The following is a 17,607-nucleotide window of genomic DNA, read 5'->3' as shown; positions in this document are numbered from 1 at the left end:
AAAAACAGTTGATTTTTTCAAAAAATAATTTCTAACCAAATATTTGAATCCTCAGAAAGAAATGATTAGTTTTTTACCAGTTGTATTTTTAAACAAAAAACATTAAATATTTGGTAAAAAAGACTATTTGTTTTACTAAAAAATTTGAATTTTTCACAAAGAAGTTAATTTCCAAGGAAACAATTGAATTGTTTATCAAGTAGATTATTTTTCTACACCAAAAATTAAACTAAAATGATGAATCTTCTACAAAAAAATTATCTTATACGAAAGTATTTAAAGTTCTCACCAATTAATTGTATTTTCAACCAAAAAGATGTATTTTCGACCAAGTAGATAATTTCCTGCCGAAAAATTCTAAACTAAAATGATGAATTTTTAACTTTCAAAATTAACCTATCAAAGTCTTTTAAATACTTCCAAATTTTGTTTGTAAATCTTCAAAATTCTATATTTGTTTGAAGTTTTTTATTATTTCTGATCCTTTAGATTCATTTTTGATAAGTTTGGAAATCTCTCTGAATATTTTGGACTCTTCTTAAATATTCTCTTATAATAAATTTTATATAATTAAAAATCATTCAAAATTAAAATTAAATTATTCAAACTTTTTCGAATTTTTTCTTAAATTTTATAATTCTGAAAAATTGAAAATTTTGCTTTAAAATACACTAAATTCATTTTCAAAAATCGAATTAAAAAGCCACCCATTTTTATTTCAAATTCATGAGAAATCTATATTTTGTGTAAAATTTGTCGGTATTGGTAATTTTGTTATCACCAGTGCCAACAATTGTTTTATCGTTACCTACAGTCTTTACATTCCGTAAACTAAGATGTTCTAAGTTTTTGTTCATGATTTAATTTAAAAACCTAAAATTTCTCTTTCAGGAATACATTTTTAAAATTAAAATTCCTTTTTGGGAAATGGCGATTTATAAAATTCTCTAAAAATCCAAGGAATAGAGTGAAAACAGCCATTTAAAGCAATTTGAATGCAGTATGTAAGCAATCAGGTTTTCAATAATTAATGCGAGATTTTCGATAAAGAAAAGAACGAGCTTTCATTTTACTTTATTGCCGAGCTGAAAGAGCTGTAATTTCGTTCTCGTAAATCCCAGTTCGTAATAACAATGGCGAGAAATGAAAATTTTCTGGCCCTAAATCTGCTTCTTATTTACGACTCGCGATACTTAGAGTGATATTCGAAGAGCCTTATATCGAAATATTAAATCCAAGGTTTTCGAGTTCAAGTTTCCTTTTAAATCACATTGATTCATGGGAGGGCAAATTTTGATCTACTACTAATGAAAATTATAATTAGGAAATGGATACGACTTTAAAATGGGGGCAAAATAATTTTAAATACAAAATAATTATTCTCCAAAAAAAAAAGACAACAAATTTTGAATTGAATTCATATTTCTAAATCTACCTATTAAATGCATTCAGCTTGCTCAAAAGAAATTGAAAATTGAGTTTTTCGAAGGAAAAAAAATATTCATTGTATTTTTTTCATGACCGGGAATTTTATGACACCGGGGAAACCGGGAAATGACAGTGAATTTATTCTTTGACCGGGAATTTTACAAAAATTTTAGAATAAAAATTTTGTCGAACTTTGATTTCAACCGTTTTTAAATAATTTGTTAAATTGTGATGTTTATAGATTCTTATATCATTTAGTTTAGAATTCTTAATTCGAAAATCTTTCACTTTAAAAATTTTCCATTTTAGATTTTTAATTTTTAAACATATATTTTAATTTAAAGAATTTTCGTATGCAGTTTTAAAGGTTAAAAAAATTAAAAATTAGAAGTTATTAAAATCGAATATTTTTTTATAAAAAAACAAGGTGACTGTCGGCCTGGGAAAGCGGGATTTTTATGAATTTCCAGAAGAAATACATGCCCGAGTTCGATTTTAACAGTTTTTAAAATAATTGAAGTTGCAGTTTTGGAGATTTAAACAATTAACTGTAAATATAAATAAATCATTTTTCAACTTTATCTGTATTCTAAGTATAGAAATCTAAACAATAATTGATTTGAACAAACAATTGTAGATCCGTTCAAAATTTGAGAATTTCCAGATTGTAACTGTTTTAATCCAAAAGTCTCAATACGAATTGAAATTAATATATAATTAATTCCCATAATTTTATTTTTAAATAAAACTTTTTATGATTTATCAATAATATATTTTTGATTCAGAGTTTCAGGTCTTCCTTTATATTATTTTTTATATTAAATGTAATTAATAAATTTAATAATATATTATTACTATTAATTTTTTTAGCCATTGAAAAATGTAAAGGTGCATTTTACTAATTTCAACTTAAAAATAAATCGATAATAATATAGTCATAATTAAAGGTTTTTATTGGATGCAAAATATTGTGAGTTTAAATTATTTAATTTTTATCCCATTCAATTTGAAATGTCTTAATTTAGAAATAGAATAAGTATTTAATATTTAGCAATATTTCACTGTTCATTTACGACGAGTAAATTGAAATCAAATATTTAAAAGAAAACAATTAGAAACTGAATTATTTCACATAGAAAACTTTGAATCTTTAGATTTTCGAAGAACTTTAAACTTTTAGCATTACAATTTTAATTGTTCTATTTAAAAAGTGTTTAATTTATAAGTGAAATTGTTAAACTTTGGCGCATAAATAACAGTTGAACACTTATTATTTGTAGAAAAATTTGAGTAATTTTAAGAGATATTTAGAAGTTTTAAAAAGATTCAAAATTAATTAAAAACTAGAAATTATTTCAAGTAATATAAACGAAGTTTGTGCACATTTTTCCAGAACTTCTAAATATATTTTAAAATTAATTTAAATTTTCCTACAATTTTTGAAAATCCTGCAAATTAAAAAAAAATCCTTAAAATCTTCCATAACATTTGAAATAATTTCAAGTTCTAAATTTAATTCAAATCTTTTTAGAACTTCTAAATATCTCTTAAAATTACTCTAATATTTTTACAAATAAGAAGTGTTCTATTTTTATTTATAAATTAAAATTTTTTTTAAGTGTGCAGGATTTTCTACAAGTTATATAAACAATTCAATTCATTTTGAAGTATATTTAAAAGTTCCGAAAAAAAATTTAAAAATTATTTTGAATTTGGAAAAATTTTAAACTACTTCTAGATTTCTCAAGATTTTGAAATAAAATTTTAAATAAAGGATACCTAAACTATTTCAAATAAAAAAAATTTAACTTCTAATTTAAGAACTGTTAAGTTAAAAAAATTATTTTTTAATTTTTAATGTGTCTAGCTTAAAATTACTTAAAATAATACAATTTTGAACATTTTTAAAATTCATTGCTCGATTCTTTACTTTAGACTATTGAAAATGTTAACGTGAATTTATATTCTTGGAACTTAATCTGAATCTTTGAACTCTATAATTGATAAAAGTTCTGAAATTTGCAGTTTATTTGGATTTTATTCAACATTTTTAATTGATAAGTGTTAGTACCTTCCATTTGGTAAGTATAAATTTTTGAGCATTTGAAAAACAATTTTGGAATTGAAAAGTTTCAAATTTCAATTTTAAAAGTTTGAAATTCAAGTGTTTCACTTTGAATGCTTTAATTTGTTGTTTATTATTTTATATGGAAAAATTTTTAGTATACAATTTTTTTTCTTCGATTAAAAATGCTATGTATACACACACACACACACACACACACACACATATATATATATATATATATAGCCTTTTAAAGTTATGTCATTTTTCTTGAAAAAATACACTTTTTTAACACTGAACATGTACAATAAGCATTTGTGAAGAAAAAATAATTTTGGAAAACAATTTTTTTTCATTTTTTACCATTTTATTTTTTAAATTAATATTTTTAAATTTTTATACATAAAAAAAACGTTACGAATCTGTTAACTGTATTATTTTGTGTATAAAAGTTAGAAAATATTAATTCAAGCAAAAATCAAATAAAATGGTGAAAAATGAAAAAAAAATTTCCCAACATTATTTTTTTCTTTCCAAGTACTTATTCTAAATGTTAAAATTAACATTTGTTTAAATTGGAGTTTCGTTCTATAATGCATACATTCCAAGATAATCAGTATTGAAATAGTGTTGATTTTTTCAAAAAAATATTATAACTTTAAAACGGCTCTAAAAAAATGTCCTCTTGGGCTCATTTCTAAGAAAATACAAATAAGCATCTATTTCATTTTGATTTTTTAAGTCTACAACTTCCTTAAAAAATTTAACACGTTTTTTGGATGCAAAAAATATGAAAAAAATATAATGATTGTTTTTTTTCTATAAAGCTCTCAATTTTCAATTCTTTTTAACAAAGCCAATTGCATTTTAAAGGTAATGAATCAAACTTTCAAACCACGATGGATTTTTTTAAATATGTGACTTTTTAAGAAAGATATAAAACTTCTGTTTCGACCAGTTCATAAATTAAAATTACGATTTATTACTTTTCTTTTATTTATGTTCTTAATTAGATATTATTTTTGGTCGCATTATCTACTGTAGGGAGGTTTCCTCGATTTAAAAATAATTTCCTAAAATTGGATGCACGCAATACTACATTCAAATCGCAACCCGCTGGGAGAAAAACTTCTGAATTATTAATAACCTCATAACGCTGCACCATTTCTTTATTACGGAACTTGTTTTGCATTATGTGATAACATCGGAAAAGAAGGTCAGGTGTAACGACGTGAAAATTTGTATTTGCATCGTTGCATGAATTAGAGACGCAAGTGTTTTGTTTCTTTTTATTTAGAACCTAATTTCCAAGCCATTCTCGTAATCCTTCAGTGAAAATTGTTACCATTTGAAATATTAAAAAGAAGTATATTCAGGGTGGCCTTAGGTCAGGCAGAACCTTGATTTTGAAAAATGTTTGGAAAAAGTTTGGGCATTTCTGTAAGAGGTACTTTAAATAACTTGAAGGATAATAAATTTTCAAGTTTTGAAAATGTTTTATTCTTCCGTTTATAGAAGATTCTATTTTCAAAGTGTTATAACATTATGATTTTTGTCTTTGAATATGATTTCGAGGAAAATTAAATTTTTTGTATTACCTTCCTCCTGGCAACTATATTTTGCATTAAAAATATTATTTGTTTCTAAATTTTATTCATATTTTTAAATGATTTTTTTGAAAATTGGTCTTTTTTGGTTGAGTTTAACTGTTCTTGATTTAAAATTAAAATATTTTTATGGTAGAAATATTAACTAAATTTAATTATTAAATTGTTTTTTGTCGAAAATTAATCTTTATTGATTGAAAATTTGAACTACCTTGTTGAAAGTTAAATTAATTTGTTAAGAAAACATTTTTTCGAAAGATTTATTTCAGTCATTGAGTTTTTTTTAAATTAATTTTTTTACCTTAAAATTGGATTATTCCATTTTTTCAAAAATTAATCATTATTGGTCGAAATTTCAACTACTAGGTTGAAAATTGATCTACATTAAAAAAAAATTAATTTTTTTACCTTAAAAGTTAATTTTTCCATTTCTGATTGAAAATTCATCTTTTTTGGTTAAGAGTTATTTCTTGTTATTTGAAAAGTCTGCTATTTTTTGTTTTGTTTTATTCAGAATTCATCTCTTTTGTTTGGAAGTTGAACTATTTTGTAAAAATGAATTTTCTTTTGTTTAAAAATACTTTTTTAAAAACTTTAAATTCAAATACGTTCTTAAGAAATTAACTTTGATTGAAAATAAATATTTTTATGTTGAAAAATCAACTGAAATCTTTCTTGATTGAAAATTTAACCATTTCTTTAGAATTCGTTTATCTGGTTTAAAAACTAATTTCAATTGCTTCCAGATTCCACTCTTTAATGGAAAATTTAACTATTTGTTTGAAAATTAAGTTTTTCGTTAAATATTCATATTTATATTTCGGGTTGAAAATTCCACTTTTTTGTCGAAAATTCATTTTTATTGTTTAAAATATTAAAAATTTTCTGGAAATTTTTTTCTTCTTCCTTAATTGAAAAATATTTTTTAGTTGCCAATATATCTTTTTGCATGAAAAATTAATTTCATTTCATTTTTAAACGGAAACTGCACCTTTTTTGGTTGAAAACTAATATTCTTTTTTGAAATTTCTATCTGTTTTTGTTAAAAAGTAACTTTTTTGTTAGAAATTTATATTTAGGTTTGAAAATGTAATTGTTTTGTTGAAAATTTGTTTTTTGGATTGGGAACTTAACTATCTTTTGAAAATTTGTGGAAAATAACTAGTTTATAGAGAATTAACTTTTTTGTTGAATATTAATATTTTTGGGTTAAAAATTTAACTGTTTTATAGAATATTCATCTTTATAGCTTGGAATATCAACAATTTGATTAAAAAAAAATTTTTCTCAATTAAAGAATCTTGTTTACTTGCAAATTTGACTTTTTGCTTTAAAAAGTAATTTCTTTGAGTTAAAAATGTCTATTATTTGTAGGAAATTAATTAGTTTTAGTTGAAAATTTAATTATTTAAGTATTTTGTTAACTATTCTTTTTAAAGATTCACTATTTTAGTAAAAAATGCATCTTTTCAGTTGAATGTTGAAATATTTTGTTAAAAAGTGATGTATCTTAATTGAAAATTTGATTATTTTGTTGAAAATTCGCTTTTTTTGTAGAAAATTAATTTATTTGACTGAAAGTGTAAGTTTTTTATTTTTTCTGAAAATATAACTTTTCTATTTTTTAGTAAAAATTAAAATTTTTAATTTTTGGTTGAAAATTTAACTTTCTTAGTAAAAATTAAACCATGTGCCTAGAAAATTTAATTATTTGGTTGAAAACGCAAATGCTTTTGTTGAAATTGAATATTTTTTGCTAAACAATTCGACCATTTGATTTAAAATTATTTGTTGTAGACAGAATATTCAAGTATTTAACTATTTTGCTAAAAAATTAATTATTCTGTTAAAAATGCACGTATTTTGTTAAAAAGTTATCTTTTTTTTATTGGTTGAAATAAATAAATGAAAAAGTTTTAAATTTTTTTCTTGAATTATCTGAACAATAACAATAAGAAATTTTTTCGAACTGGAAATAATGAATGAAATCATTTTTTTTCAGATGCGGAGATACAAGAATGGTACAAAGGCTTCCTCAAGGATTGTCCGAGTGGACATCTGAGCGTGGAAGAATTCAAGAAAATATATGGAAATTTTTTCCCCTATGGTGATGCGTCAAAGGTAATCTTATAATATATTTTTTTTTTTTACATGTGAGTGACGCATTATTTTGAGCAATTATGAAAGTCGACACGTGCCTGAGATTTAAAAAAAAGTTAAAAACGTTTATATATATATATATTATCAATCTAATTCTGAGTTGGAAAAAAGCAGTTTGTGAATTTCATCTGTATTAGTAGAAATTAAATTTTTTTATGAAAATTCTGTCCAAAATTTTGCTCTTTTAAGCCACAAAATGAGCTTTCAACAAAACAGCTAAATATTCAACCAATTAGTTTAATTTTTAATCAACAGGTGCAATTTTTTACAAAAAAGTTGAATTTTCAAGCCAAAAAGACAAATTTTCCACAGCACAGGTAAGTTTTTAACCTGTGGATATGCGTTTTTAATAAAACAGCCATTTTCAGCCAAATATTACTATTTAATTAAAAAACATCAATTTTCAACCAAAAAAGATCGATTATCTACCAAAAAAAGAGGAATTTAGAAAAAAACTTATTTTTAATAAAATAATTCAATTTTATACAAAGCAGTACGTTTTCAAACACCAAGATGAATTTTCAACAAAGAAGATTGATTTTATTTTAAAAAAAATTTTTTAACAAAATACATGAATTTTGAACTAAAAATTAAATAGCTAAATTATTAGTTGGAAAAATTAATTTTCAATAAGAAAACGAATTTTAAAGATAATTTAGCGAGCAAGGAAATTAATTTTCAACTAAAAAGTTAATATTTAACAGAAGAGATAAATTGTCTACCAACACAAATTATTTAGGGAAGGAAGAAACAAATTCCAGCCAAATTGTTGTATCTTCAAATCGAAAAGGCAAATTTTCTACAAGGCAGCTAAATTTTTCACCCGGAAATGTGAATTTTCAACCAAAATCAGACCAGTTACATTTTTAGATAAAAAAATTACTTTTCAATAAAAAATTAAATAACTGAATTTGCAGTTAAAAACATTAATGTGTTAGCAAAAGAAAACGAATTTTCAAGAAAGAAGTTAATTTTTAACGAAAGAATTAAATTTGATACCAAAACAGATTTTTCAGTCAAGAAGGACAACAATTTTCAACTAAAATGTTGAATTCTCATGCTAAAAAGACAAATTCCGTACAAAACAGAGTTAAATTTTGAACGAAAAAATTACCTTTCTGCTAAACAGTTAAATTTTCAAAAAAATTACAAAAAATTTCATTTAAATAGTTTGATTTTTACTTATTTTATTCGTTTTTCTTTAACTGAGTTGTAGAATTTTTAAATTTAAAAAAAAATCAGTTTCTCGCCAATGTTTAAATCCCAGAATATGAATTTTCCAAAACATAGTTGAATTTTCAGTTAAAAAAAAATTATTTTCACCAAACTTACGAATCTTGAACCAAAAATTGCAATTTAAAAAAAAGTTAAAACTTAAAAAAAAAATTTCAACAAAACTGTAAGAATTGATATTTAAACAAAGAAAGTTTTTTTATTTTAAATCAAAAAAATTTCAATACAAGTAAATAAGAATAGTTTTCAACCAGTCGCATTTTATAAACATTAAATTTCTCAATTACCAAAAAGACGAATTTTCCACAAAATAAATTTTTGCATAAATAAATAAAAATAAAAAAATTAATTTGTGCACAAAGATATAAATTTCTAAACCAAAAAAGGGTATTTTCAACCGAATACTTGAATTTTAGATTTTAGAAAATTTGATAGTCAGGAAAGAAACAAAATTACAATCAAATTATTGAATTTGGAAGTCAAAAAGAACGATTCAACAAGAATTTCAATTTTCAACCTAGAAGGATGACTATGTCACAACACTTTTTAATTTTGAATCTTCCCTGAATATGTTTTTTTTAATTATTCCAAAGATACGGGTGATCTATTTTACTAAAATTAATACACTGCATTAAATAAAAGGCCTTTGAGACCCTTCAATCTATTTTTTTTTCCATTTTGAAAAAGTTGAGGGGTCATTTTGACACCTGAGAGAATAATTTGAAGCGGACACATTTTGAAAAATATAAAAGATACGTTTTTGGATCACACTAGTATAAGTAGAAAGCTTTTGAATTTAAATTCATTCATAGTCATTTATATTTTCGCGTTTTCCCTAGAAATCGTTGTCAAACCTGAAAATGTAAGAACTTTTTAACTTCGTTAAAATCCTTGACACTTACTCTTTAAACTATAAATTACCGGGACTTCAAATTAAATCTCATTCCATCTTTATTAAAATCAGCGCCGATCATATTATTTTAACTTTGATACTCAATTATAAAATCTCGATATAATAATTTAAATTATTGAAATTATTTCAATTATTCAAATTCTTACTGAATTTTTTTTATAAATGTGACACACTAGAAATGTCATTCATCAAACTTGAATTTGTAGACAAGACTTTTATAAAGTCTGCAGAATTGTATGATTTTAAGAAATTTGTCAAAATTTGCATAGCGGTTTAATAATTCACTAAAATTTTTGAAGATATGAAACAATTTTGTAGGATCTATAAAGTTTTAGGATATTTTAAGATTTTAAATGATATTTTCGAATATATTAAAGAATTCGAAATGCTTCAAGGTATTTAAAAAATTCTAAGGCATTTTCAAGAGCTTGAAAACTTTCTAGGGATTTCAAGATTTTTAATTATTTCAAGAGATTAAAAAACAATATTTGTCCGGTTGTAAAGAATGTCAGAAGTTGCTTTTTACGATTTTAGAGGACAAATAAAATTTCAAAATATTCCAATGGACTTAATCAGATTTCCGAGGATTTCAATGATTTTGAAGGATTTTCTAAGCTCTCAAGATATTTTCAAACTTTTGAAAGAATTTGAAATATTTTCGGTTTTTTTTTTCAAAGAATTCAAGAAATTTTTAATTGATTTCAGAAATTTAATACGATTTCAAAGGATTTAAAATTATATAGGGAATTCCAAAAAATTTCAAGAAATATTTAATTGCTTTCAAACATTTTAGGTATTTCAAAGGGTTTCAAATTTCAAGGGTATTTGAAAATATCATGCATTTCCTAGAGATTAAACAAATTTAAAGTGATTCAAAGAATTTTAATGATTTCAAGAGATTAAAACAAATTTTTATACGGCTCCAAAGAAATTCCAAAGGTATAAAAAGATTTTACAGGACAAATAAGGTTTTAAAATATTTAAAAAGATTCCAGAAAATTTGATAAGATTTCTGAGGTTTTTAATTATTTTGAGGGATTTTATAAGCTCATAAATTATTTTAATAAATTTGCCGTAATTTAAATTTTTTCATGATTTCAAAGAATTGAAGAGATTTTAAAATAAATTTTGCAATATGAATTAATTTGACATTCATTCCGTATTCTCATTTATTTAGCCTGAATTTTTTTAAATTAAAATGTTCATATTACAAGCCTTGATAGTTTTGAATATAATAATTTTGGATGCCAATATTTAGCACTTTCGAATTTAATTAAAATTGTAAAATTTTGAAAAATGTAATCATATTATAGCAATCTTGTTTTCTATTCTTGATTTTAATTTTTAATTTTCAATGTAATATCTTAAAACTGTCCGATTTTTAGTGGAAGATTAAGGCAAATAAATCCTTTCAAATTGAAAAATATTTTATTGAACAATTTCTACAACGAAAAATAATTCTGAAGGAATATTTGAAATTCAAAAATTAAAAATTGAGTGTAAAATAAAAATTGAACTATCTACAATTATTACATCAGTAAATGGTAAATTTTTCGGTAATTTTAAATGGTTACAATTTTAGAGTTCTGAATTTTTATGTTGAATTCTTAAGTTTATCATTCTTCCCTGTCATAGGTTTTAATTGTGGAATCAAAATTGAATTAGTTTAATTTGGGAAATTGTAACAAGAAATTTAAAAATTATTAATTTTTAAGCGATTTCAATTTACTTCAAATAATTTAAATTTAATAAAATTAAATGTCATGTTTAATGTTTCCCATTTAAAATGACTATTTATTTTTATAATCAAATGTTAAACGCTTGGAATTTAACTATATTCAAATTAAAAAGTTTGTTATCTCTAATTATTTAATTTTAAACGCTTTTAATTATAAAGCAAATCATTTTAATTAAACTCTTTTTCTTAAAAGGGTGTCGACTTAATCAGGAAACCGGAAAATACCGGCAATTTTATTTAATAACTGGGAATTTACTTCTGATCGCAGTAAAGTTCAAGTTTTCATTATTTTAATAATTTTGGTAAATTTATAAAAGTAATTTCTACTTTATCTACAATCGCAGATTATTTCAGTTTACTCTAATTAAATAATAATTTATTATTGAATTTTCATTTTTATTTATTTAGTAGTTAATATGTTGTTTGAAAATGTATATGCTTTGTAAAAAATTCGCCTTTTTAGTAGAAAATTCATCCTTTTGGTATACATAGAATTCAATTATTTCAGTTCAAGATTTATCAATTTAGTTGAAAATTCATCAGTTTGGTTGAAAATTAATTCCTTCGAATGAAATTTTGAATTTCCATTTTGGTTTAAAATTAATCTTTTCTTGTTCATAATTCAACAATTTGGATGAAAATTTTTCTTTTTTAATTGAAAATTCAATTAGTCTATTAAAAATCCGCACATTTGGTTAAAACTCAATTTTTTTTAAAATTACCTTTTTCTTGTTTGCAAATTCTTCTTTTCGGTTAAAAATTGAAATATGGCAGTTAATTATTAATTATTTTAGTTAAAAGTTTATTTTTTGGGTTGGAAATCCAATTATTTCATTGAAAGTTGAACTTTTTTGTTAAACATTCATTTTTTTATCAAAAACTTACTTATTTAATTTTTGGTTGAAAAATGATTTTTTTCAATTATTCTAGTTGAAGATTCATTATTTTAGTTGACAATTCATCACTCTGTTTGAAAATGTAAGTATTTTTTTTAAAGTTCTTTTTTTTGGTAATTTTTGATGTGGAAAGAAATTTGTTTAGCAGAAAATTTGATTTATTTCAATCGAATATTCCATCATTTTAGTTGAGAATTCTTCTGTTTGGTTGAACATTAATTTTTTCAACTTAAAATTCAATAATTTAAGTTTTCATTGACAATTTATCTTTTTTAGTGAAAAAGAATATTTTGTTATTGAAAAAGAATGACCTATTTCAGTTAAAGATTCATCATTTTAGTTGAAAATTGTTGTTAATTTTAAAATTGATGTTACTTTTAAATTTAATAAAATAAAATAAATTAATTTATTTTAAAATTTAATTTTGATATTATTTGTTATATTTTTTGTTGAAAAATTAAAATATTTATTTTGAAATTAATTTATTGGGCAAAGTAGTCAGTGAGAAATCAGGCAAAAGTCAGGAAATGTTGGGAATCAAGTTTTGCGGCTACCCTGAGTCTGTCTGATTAGTTCGTCGCTGTCTAGCTCATCAAGCTATATCAAGCGATATTTATAATTTATTATCGCTATCATTTTTTATCAGCTTTGAGTCAGCATGTCTTACTTTACGCTTTATCACCGAATCACGTTTTATTAAGACCCTGGGAGTAAAGGGTGGTGCTGTCTGAAAAGGAACGAAAAATTGCCGATCCCTATGCCATCGATTTTTTATTAAGCTCTGTCTATATCTGATGTATATTTTCCATCATTTTTTTCTTTATTACCACACGATGCAGAAATCACTTTTTGTTCTCGTTCCAATGAATTGTGAATTTGTATTCTTTTAGCGAAGAAGTACATTTTGTAGGGAAATAAGAAATTAATGTTGTTTCAGTTATAAAATGCTACTATTTTGAAGAAAAAAATTAATTCTACTCTTTCTGGAAATTTCTTGCTAATGGAACTATTTTTTAACTTTTCCTGAAAACATATTTTTAAACTTCTTCGCTGATTGCAGGCCTCGGAATCATAACACGATTAACACTTTTTGACAGTTTTTTTTGCCAATGACCCCATTTTGCTACATATTTTGTTCAAATTTAAACCAAGTATTTGGATTTTCAATGAAAAAAATGAATTCTCAGCAAAAAATGTAATAAATGATATTTAATTGAAGAATGTGTTTTGCTTTAAAATGAAAAGACAATTTAATTGTACCCAAACGGATTAATATCCAACAAAATAGTTAAATCGTTAACCAAAACAAGATGATTTTCAACCAAATAGTGAAATTTTCAACAACAAAAATTGAATATCCAACACAGAAGATTAATTTCATTATTAAAAAAGATGAAACGTCAACAAAACGGATAAATTTTTAACCTAATGATTCAATTTATAACCAAGAAGTTTAATTTTCTATCAGAAAAGACGAATTTTTAATCAAATATATTAATTTTTTCCAAATAATTGAATTTTTTATCAAGGAAATTAATTTTTACCTGAAGAAGACGAATTTTCAACAGACTACATATATTTTCAACTAAATGGTTTTAACAGTGGTTTATAAAAATCATATTTGTTTAAATTTTATTTGATAGTTTCTTCGCTTCTAAAATTTTGTAACTACACTTAAACCAAACAACAATTTAGTAATTAAATTGTCATTGAAGAGAACAAATTTTGAGTGCTAAAAGTTCGGATTGTTTAATTTCACCCTAAAAAATTTGTGCAAATGGGCGCACGACTGAAAAATTCCGAAAAATAAAAATTTCCACACTGTAAAATTCCTGAATAGAAAAATTTACAAATAATAAAATTGATAAAATTATAAAATTCACAAATAAGCAAACACTTTAAACAAAAATTGCCCTTTTGGAATATATCTTGTTCAACTATTGTTATTTTACATTCAAACAATACTTTTTTAAACAATTTTTTAAATTGCTCAAATTTGGGAATTTTCTAGTTCGGATATTTTGTAACCTGACAATTTTATTCGGGAATTTTCCACTTCGGTAATATCGTAGTGTTGGGAATTTTTCAATTCGGGATTTTTATGCTTCGGAAATCTTATAATCTCGGGAATTTTATTATTGGAACGACTGGAAAATCCCCAAAAATAAAATTCCCGAATTCGAAAACTCCCTGATAATAAAATCCTTGTCTAATGAAATTTCCGAATAATAAAATTCACGAATAATAACATTCCTAAATTATTAAATTCTCGAATTATAAAATATCCAAACTAGAAAATTCCCGAATTATTAAATTCGCGAATCAAATATTTTGTTTTAAAAAAAATTATTTTTAATTTTCAGAATTTTTAAAAGTATAATTTGAGTTTAATATAATAATTTAAAAAATTAATTGATTAAAAAAATCTTAATGGTTGAAATTCAGGTATTTTATAATTCGAGAATTTTATTATTAAGAAATTTTATCACTCGAAAACACTGTAAAATTTGTGAATTGAAAAATTCCAGAATAATGAAATTTCTGAATAATATAATTCCCGAATTGGAAAATATCTTAATAATAAAATTCCCGACAGAAAATGGCCACCCGAACTAGAAAATTCACGAAATTTAAGGATTTAATTTTTTTAGATATATTTATTAATTAAAAATAAAATTTTGAAACCTTAAAAAAATATATTTTTAATGTTTCTAAAATTATTTTTTGAATTTAAACAATAGTTTTGGAAAATTTAAACATTAAAAATATTTTTTCTATATAATTTTTTTGTTATTGTATTTTTAATAAATGATCCAATATTTTTTCAACCTTTTAAGTGTTTAAATTGGGGAATTGTTTTATTTCTGATATTTTATAATTCGACCATTTTTGTGGGTAATTTTATTATTAGTAAATTTTCAAATTCGGTAAAATTATAAACGGTTCGCGAATTTGACAATTGCAGGAATTGTATCTGATTTCTCGAATGAATTCAAGGCTTGCTATTGTAAAATCAGTAATTACTATTTTCCAATAGAAAGACAAACTAAAAACATGAAATTGTAGAATTCCATCACTAGCAGCAAATACACTCTTCTAAGTGGGATTCTGAGCGACTTGATTACGCTCGTCGTTGATGAAAGGAAAATATTGATTGACTCGATTGGACGGAAATTTCTCGAGAAAAATTTGAAGTGCAATAGACGATTTTGAATAAAACTGAAGAAATTGGAGATTTAAAGTATGTATCTGAGGTCGTAAGAAGAGCAAAAGTGGAGTTGCTCCAGGTCTTCAAGTAGAAGCACGTGAGCGAGAACACAAGTTAAAAGGGGCAAATGGGGGTTTGACTTCTGCAAGAACTAGTAGGCCAATACGTGGCTAGAGGCTTTGAAAGCTTTTCTTTTAGAGCTTTTTTGTGGATCATTAACGACCTGTTTGACGTCATCTCACTTAATTGAAAGTTATCTTCAAAGAAGTTCGATAGAGCGTGGTAAAGCCTGAAAGATATGTAGAAATATCCCAGGAAATCCAGAGGGACTTTCCTTGAATTTAGAATTTTCTATTTCTTTCTTTCTTAAAAAATTGACTGGCTTAGAATTCTATTTTTTTACAGAATTTGCTTAAAACTAATCCTTATTAACTAACATCCATCCATACCTAATACCTAAGAACGCTCGCACTTATCGCCTTGCCTTCCTCGTTTCGCCTCGCCTAGCACCCATGTTCCTACTTCCTCGCTTTGCCTCGCCATTGCTAAACTCTGCCTCCCCCGCGTTATTTTTTTTATATGTAAAATTAATCTTCTTGATTGAAAAATCATCTTTTTGGGTCAAGAATTCAAGTGTTTTCTAGACAATTTGTCTTTTTAGTTTAAAATTTCAAAAGTTTCGTAGAAAATGTAAGTTTTCAGTTGGAAATTCAACTCTTTTCTTTAAAAGTTCTTCTTTTCTGTTTGGAAATTCATTGATGTATGTTGAAAATTCAATCACTTGGTTCGAAATTCATCTTTCATGTTTGAAAATTGACTTTTTGTTGCTAATTAATATTTTATGCTTCAAAAGTTAAATGTTTGAAAAAATGAAAACTCAAGAATTTTGTTTTGTAAGTGCAACTCGTGGAAACTTTTTCATGCAAGATTCGTCGTTTTAGGTTGAAATTCTATCTCTTGATTTCTGTTCTTGTTTTATTTTGAAAATTCAACCCTTTTTGCAAAAAGATCATCTTTTTAGATTAAAAATGCCATGTTCTGGTTAAAAACTGATCTTTTCTAATTCTAACTTTCTTATCAAAATCATATTTTCGGCAAAGAAATTCCACAATTTGATAGAAAATACAATTTGTTAAAAAAAAATTAACTCTGTGGTTGAAAGTTTAACTGTTTTGTTAAAAATAAATTTTTTTTGATCTGTGAATTCAAATTTTTGTTTGAATATTCTTCTTCAAAATTCATCTCACTTGTATAAAGTTAACTGTTTCGGTCGAAAAATCATCTTTTTATGCCAAATTCAACTACTTTGTTGAAAGTTGAAACATTTGTTAAAAATACGTTGTTTTTTTTGTTTTGTTTAAAAATTAATTTTTTGAGCTGAAAATTTGATTATTCCATTTTTGGTTGAAAATTAATATTTTTCATTTGAAAATTCAACTATTTATGTATCATTACATTTGAAAATTCATTTCTATGGTTGAAAATTTAACTATTTCGTTGAAAATTCGTCTTTTTGGTAAAAATTCCATCTTTTTGGGTAAAAATGCAACTTCGTGAAAAATAATTCAAACTGTGAAACGATTAGAAAAAAACTTGAAAACATAATTTGAATTTTTATGATTTCAAGTCAAAATTTAGTATCATTCTAAGAGTTTTTAAGAGTTTTAAGAGGATAAAAATTTTTCCTTAAGATTCATGTGAAAATATAAAATGATTTTTTATTTTGAAAAATGAATTCTAAGAGAAAATTGAAGAAGATTTGAAAGCATTGCAAATGATTTTCGAAGAACTGGGAAAAACTGAGAATTTGGTCGGAGAAAATTGGTAGACATCCTGAAATTGCAAGATTAAACAAGTTGGAAAGATCTGATAGAAACCCAAAGGGAATTCACGACAGAATTCCCCGGAAATGGATTGACGATGAAAAATTGGATTAGTGAGTCGATACTTTTTGTTTAAAATTCTTAAAGGGAATATTTTGTAGTTCAAAAACTTTAGAAATATTTAATATTTTCTGGAACAAGGTAACCGCATATTTGGGAAGATCTGGAAGTTTGGTGATTTGGAAGTAAAGGAAATTTAAATAAGAGTCAAATATTTTTCCGATAAAGTTATAAAAAAATCCTTTATGAAGCTTTTATGTTCAAAGTTTTTTTAATTTTACTTTTCAATATGTATTTTTTCGAATTCTAAAAAATGTCAAAATTTGATTTTTAATAGGTTTTTTTATGCTTTCAAAGAAAAAAAATATATTAAAAATTTTAATGTAATTTTAGTTGTATGAATTTGAAAAGGCAAAATGAGATGAAAGTGTTTTTTTTTTTTTGTTAACAAAAATTGTTTTTCACATACGTAGAGC

The 17,607-nt window shown here is 23.9% G+C and overlaps 1 protein-coding gene across 4 annotated transcripts in view; it reads left to right on the top strand.

Annotated features, from left to right (window-relative positions):
* The window catches only part of LOC117167726 (neurocalcin homolog), a 377,055-nt gene that overhangs the window by 329,521 nt on the left and 29,927 nt on the right, over nucleotides 1–17,607 (top strand). For all 4 annotated transcript variants that reach the window (XR_004466426.1, XM_033352876.1, XM_033352875.1 and 1 more), the window contains exon 3: nucleotides 7,103–7,221. Coding sequence is in view for 3 of the 4 variants with exons in the window: in XM_033352876.1 (XP_033208767.1) it covers nucleotides 7,103–7,221 (119 nt within the window). In the remaining variant the exon portion in view is untranslated. The remainder of the gene's footprint in view (nucleotides 1–7,102; nucleotides 7,222–17,607) is intronic.

This window comes from Belonocnema kinseyi, chromosome 2, assembly GCF_010883055.1.
Source record: "Belonocnema kinseyi isolate 2016_QV_RU_SX_M_011 chromosome 2, B_treatae_v1, whole genome shotgun sequence".
In the NCBI taxonomy this organism is placed as follows: domain Eukaryota; kingdom Metazoa; phylum Arthropoda; class Insecta; order Hymenoptera; family Cynipidae; genus Belonocnema; species Belonocnema kinseyi.
Note: the sequence above shows the minus strand (reverse complement) of the source record. Positions and strands in the feature narration are given on the sequence as shown.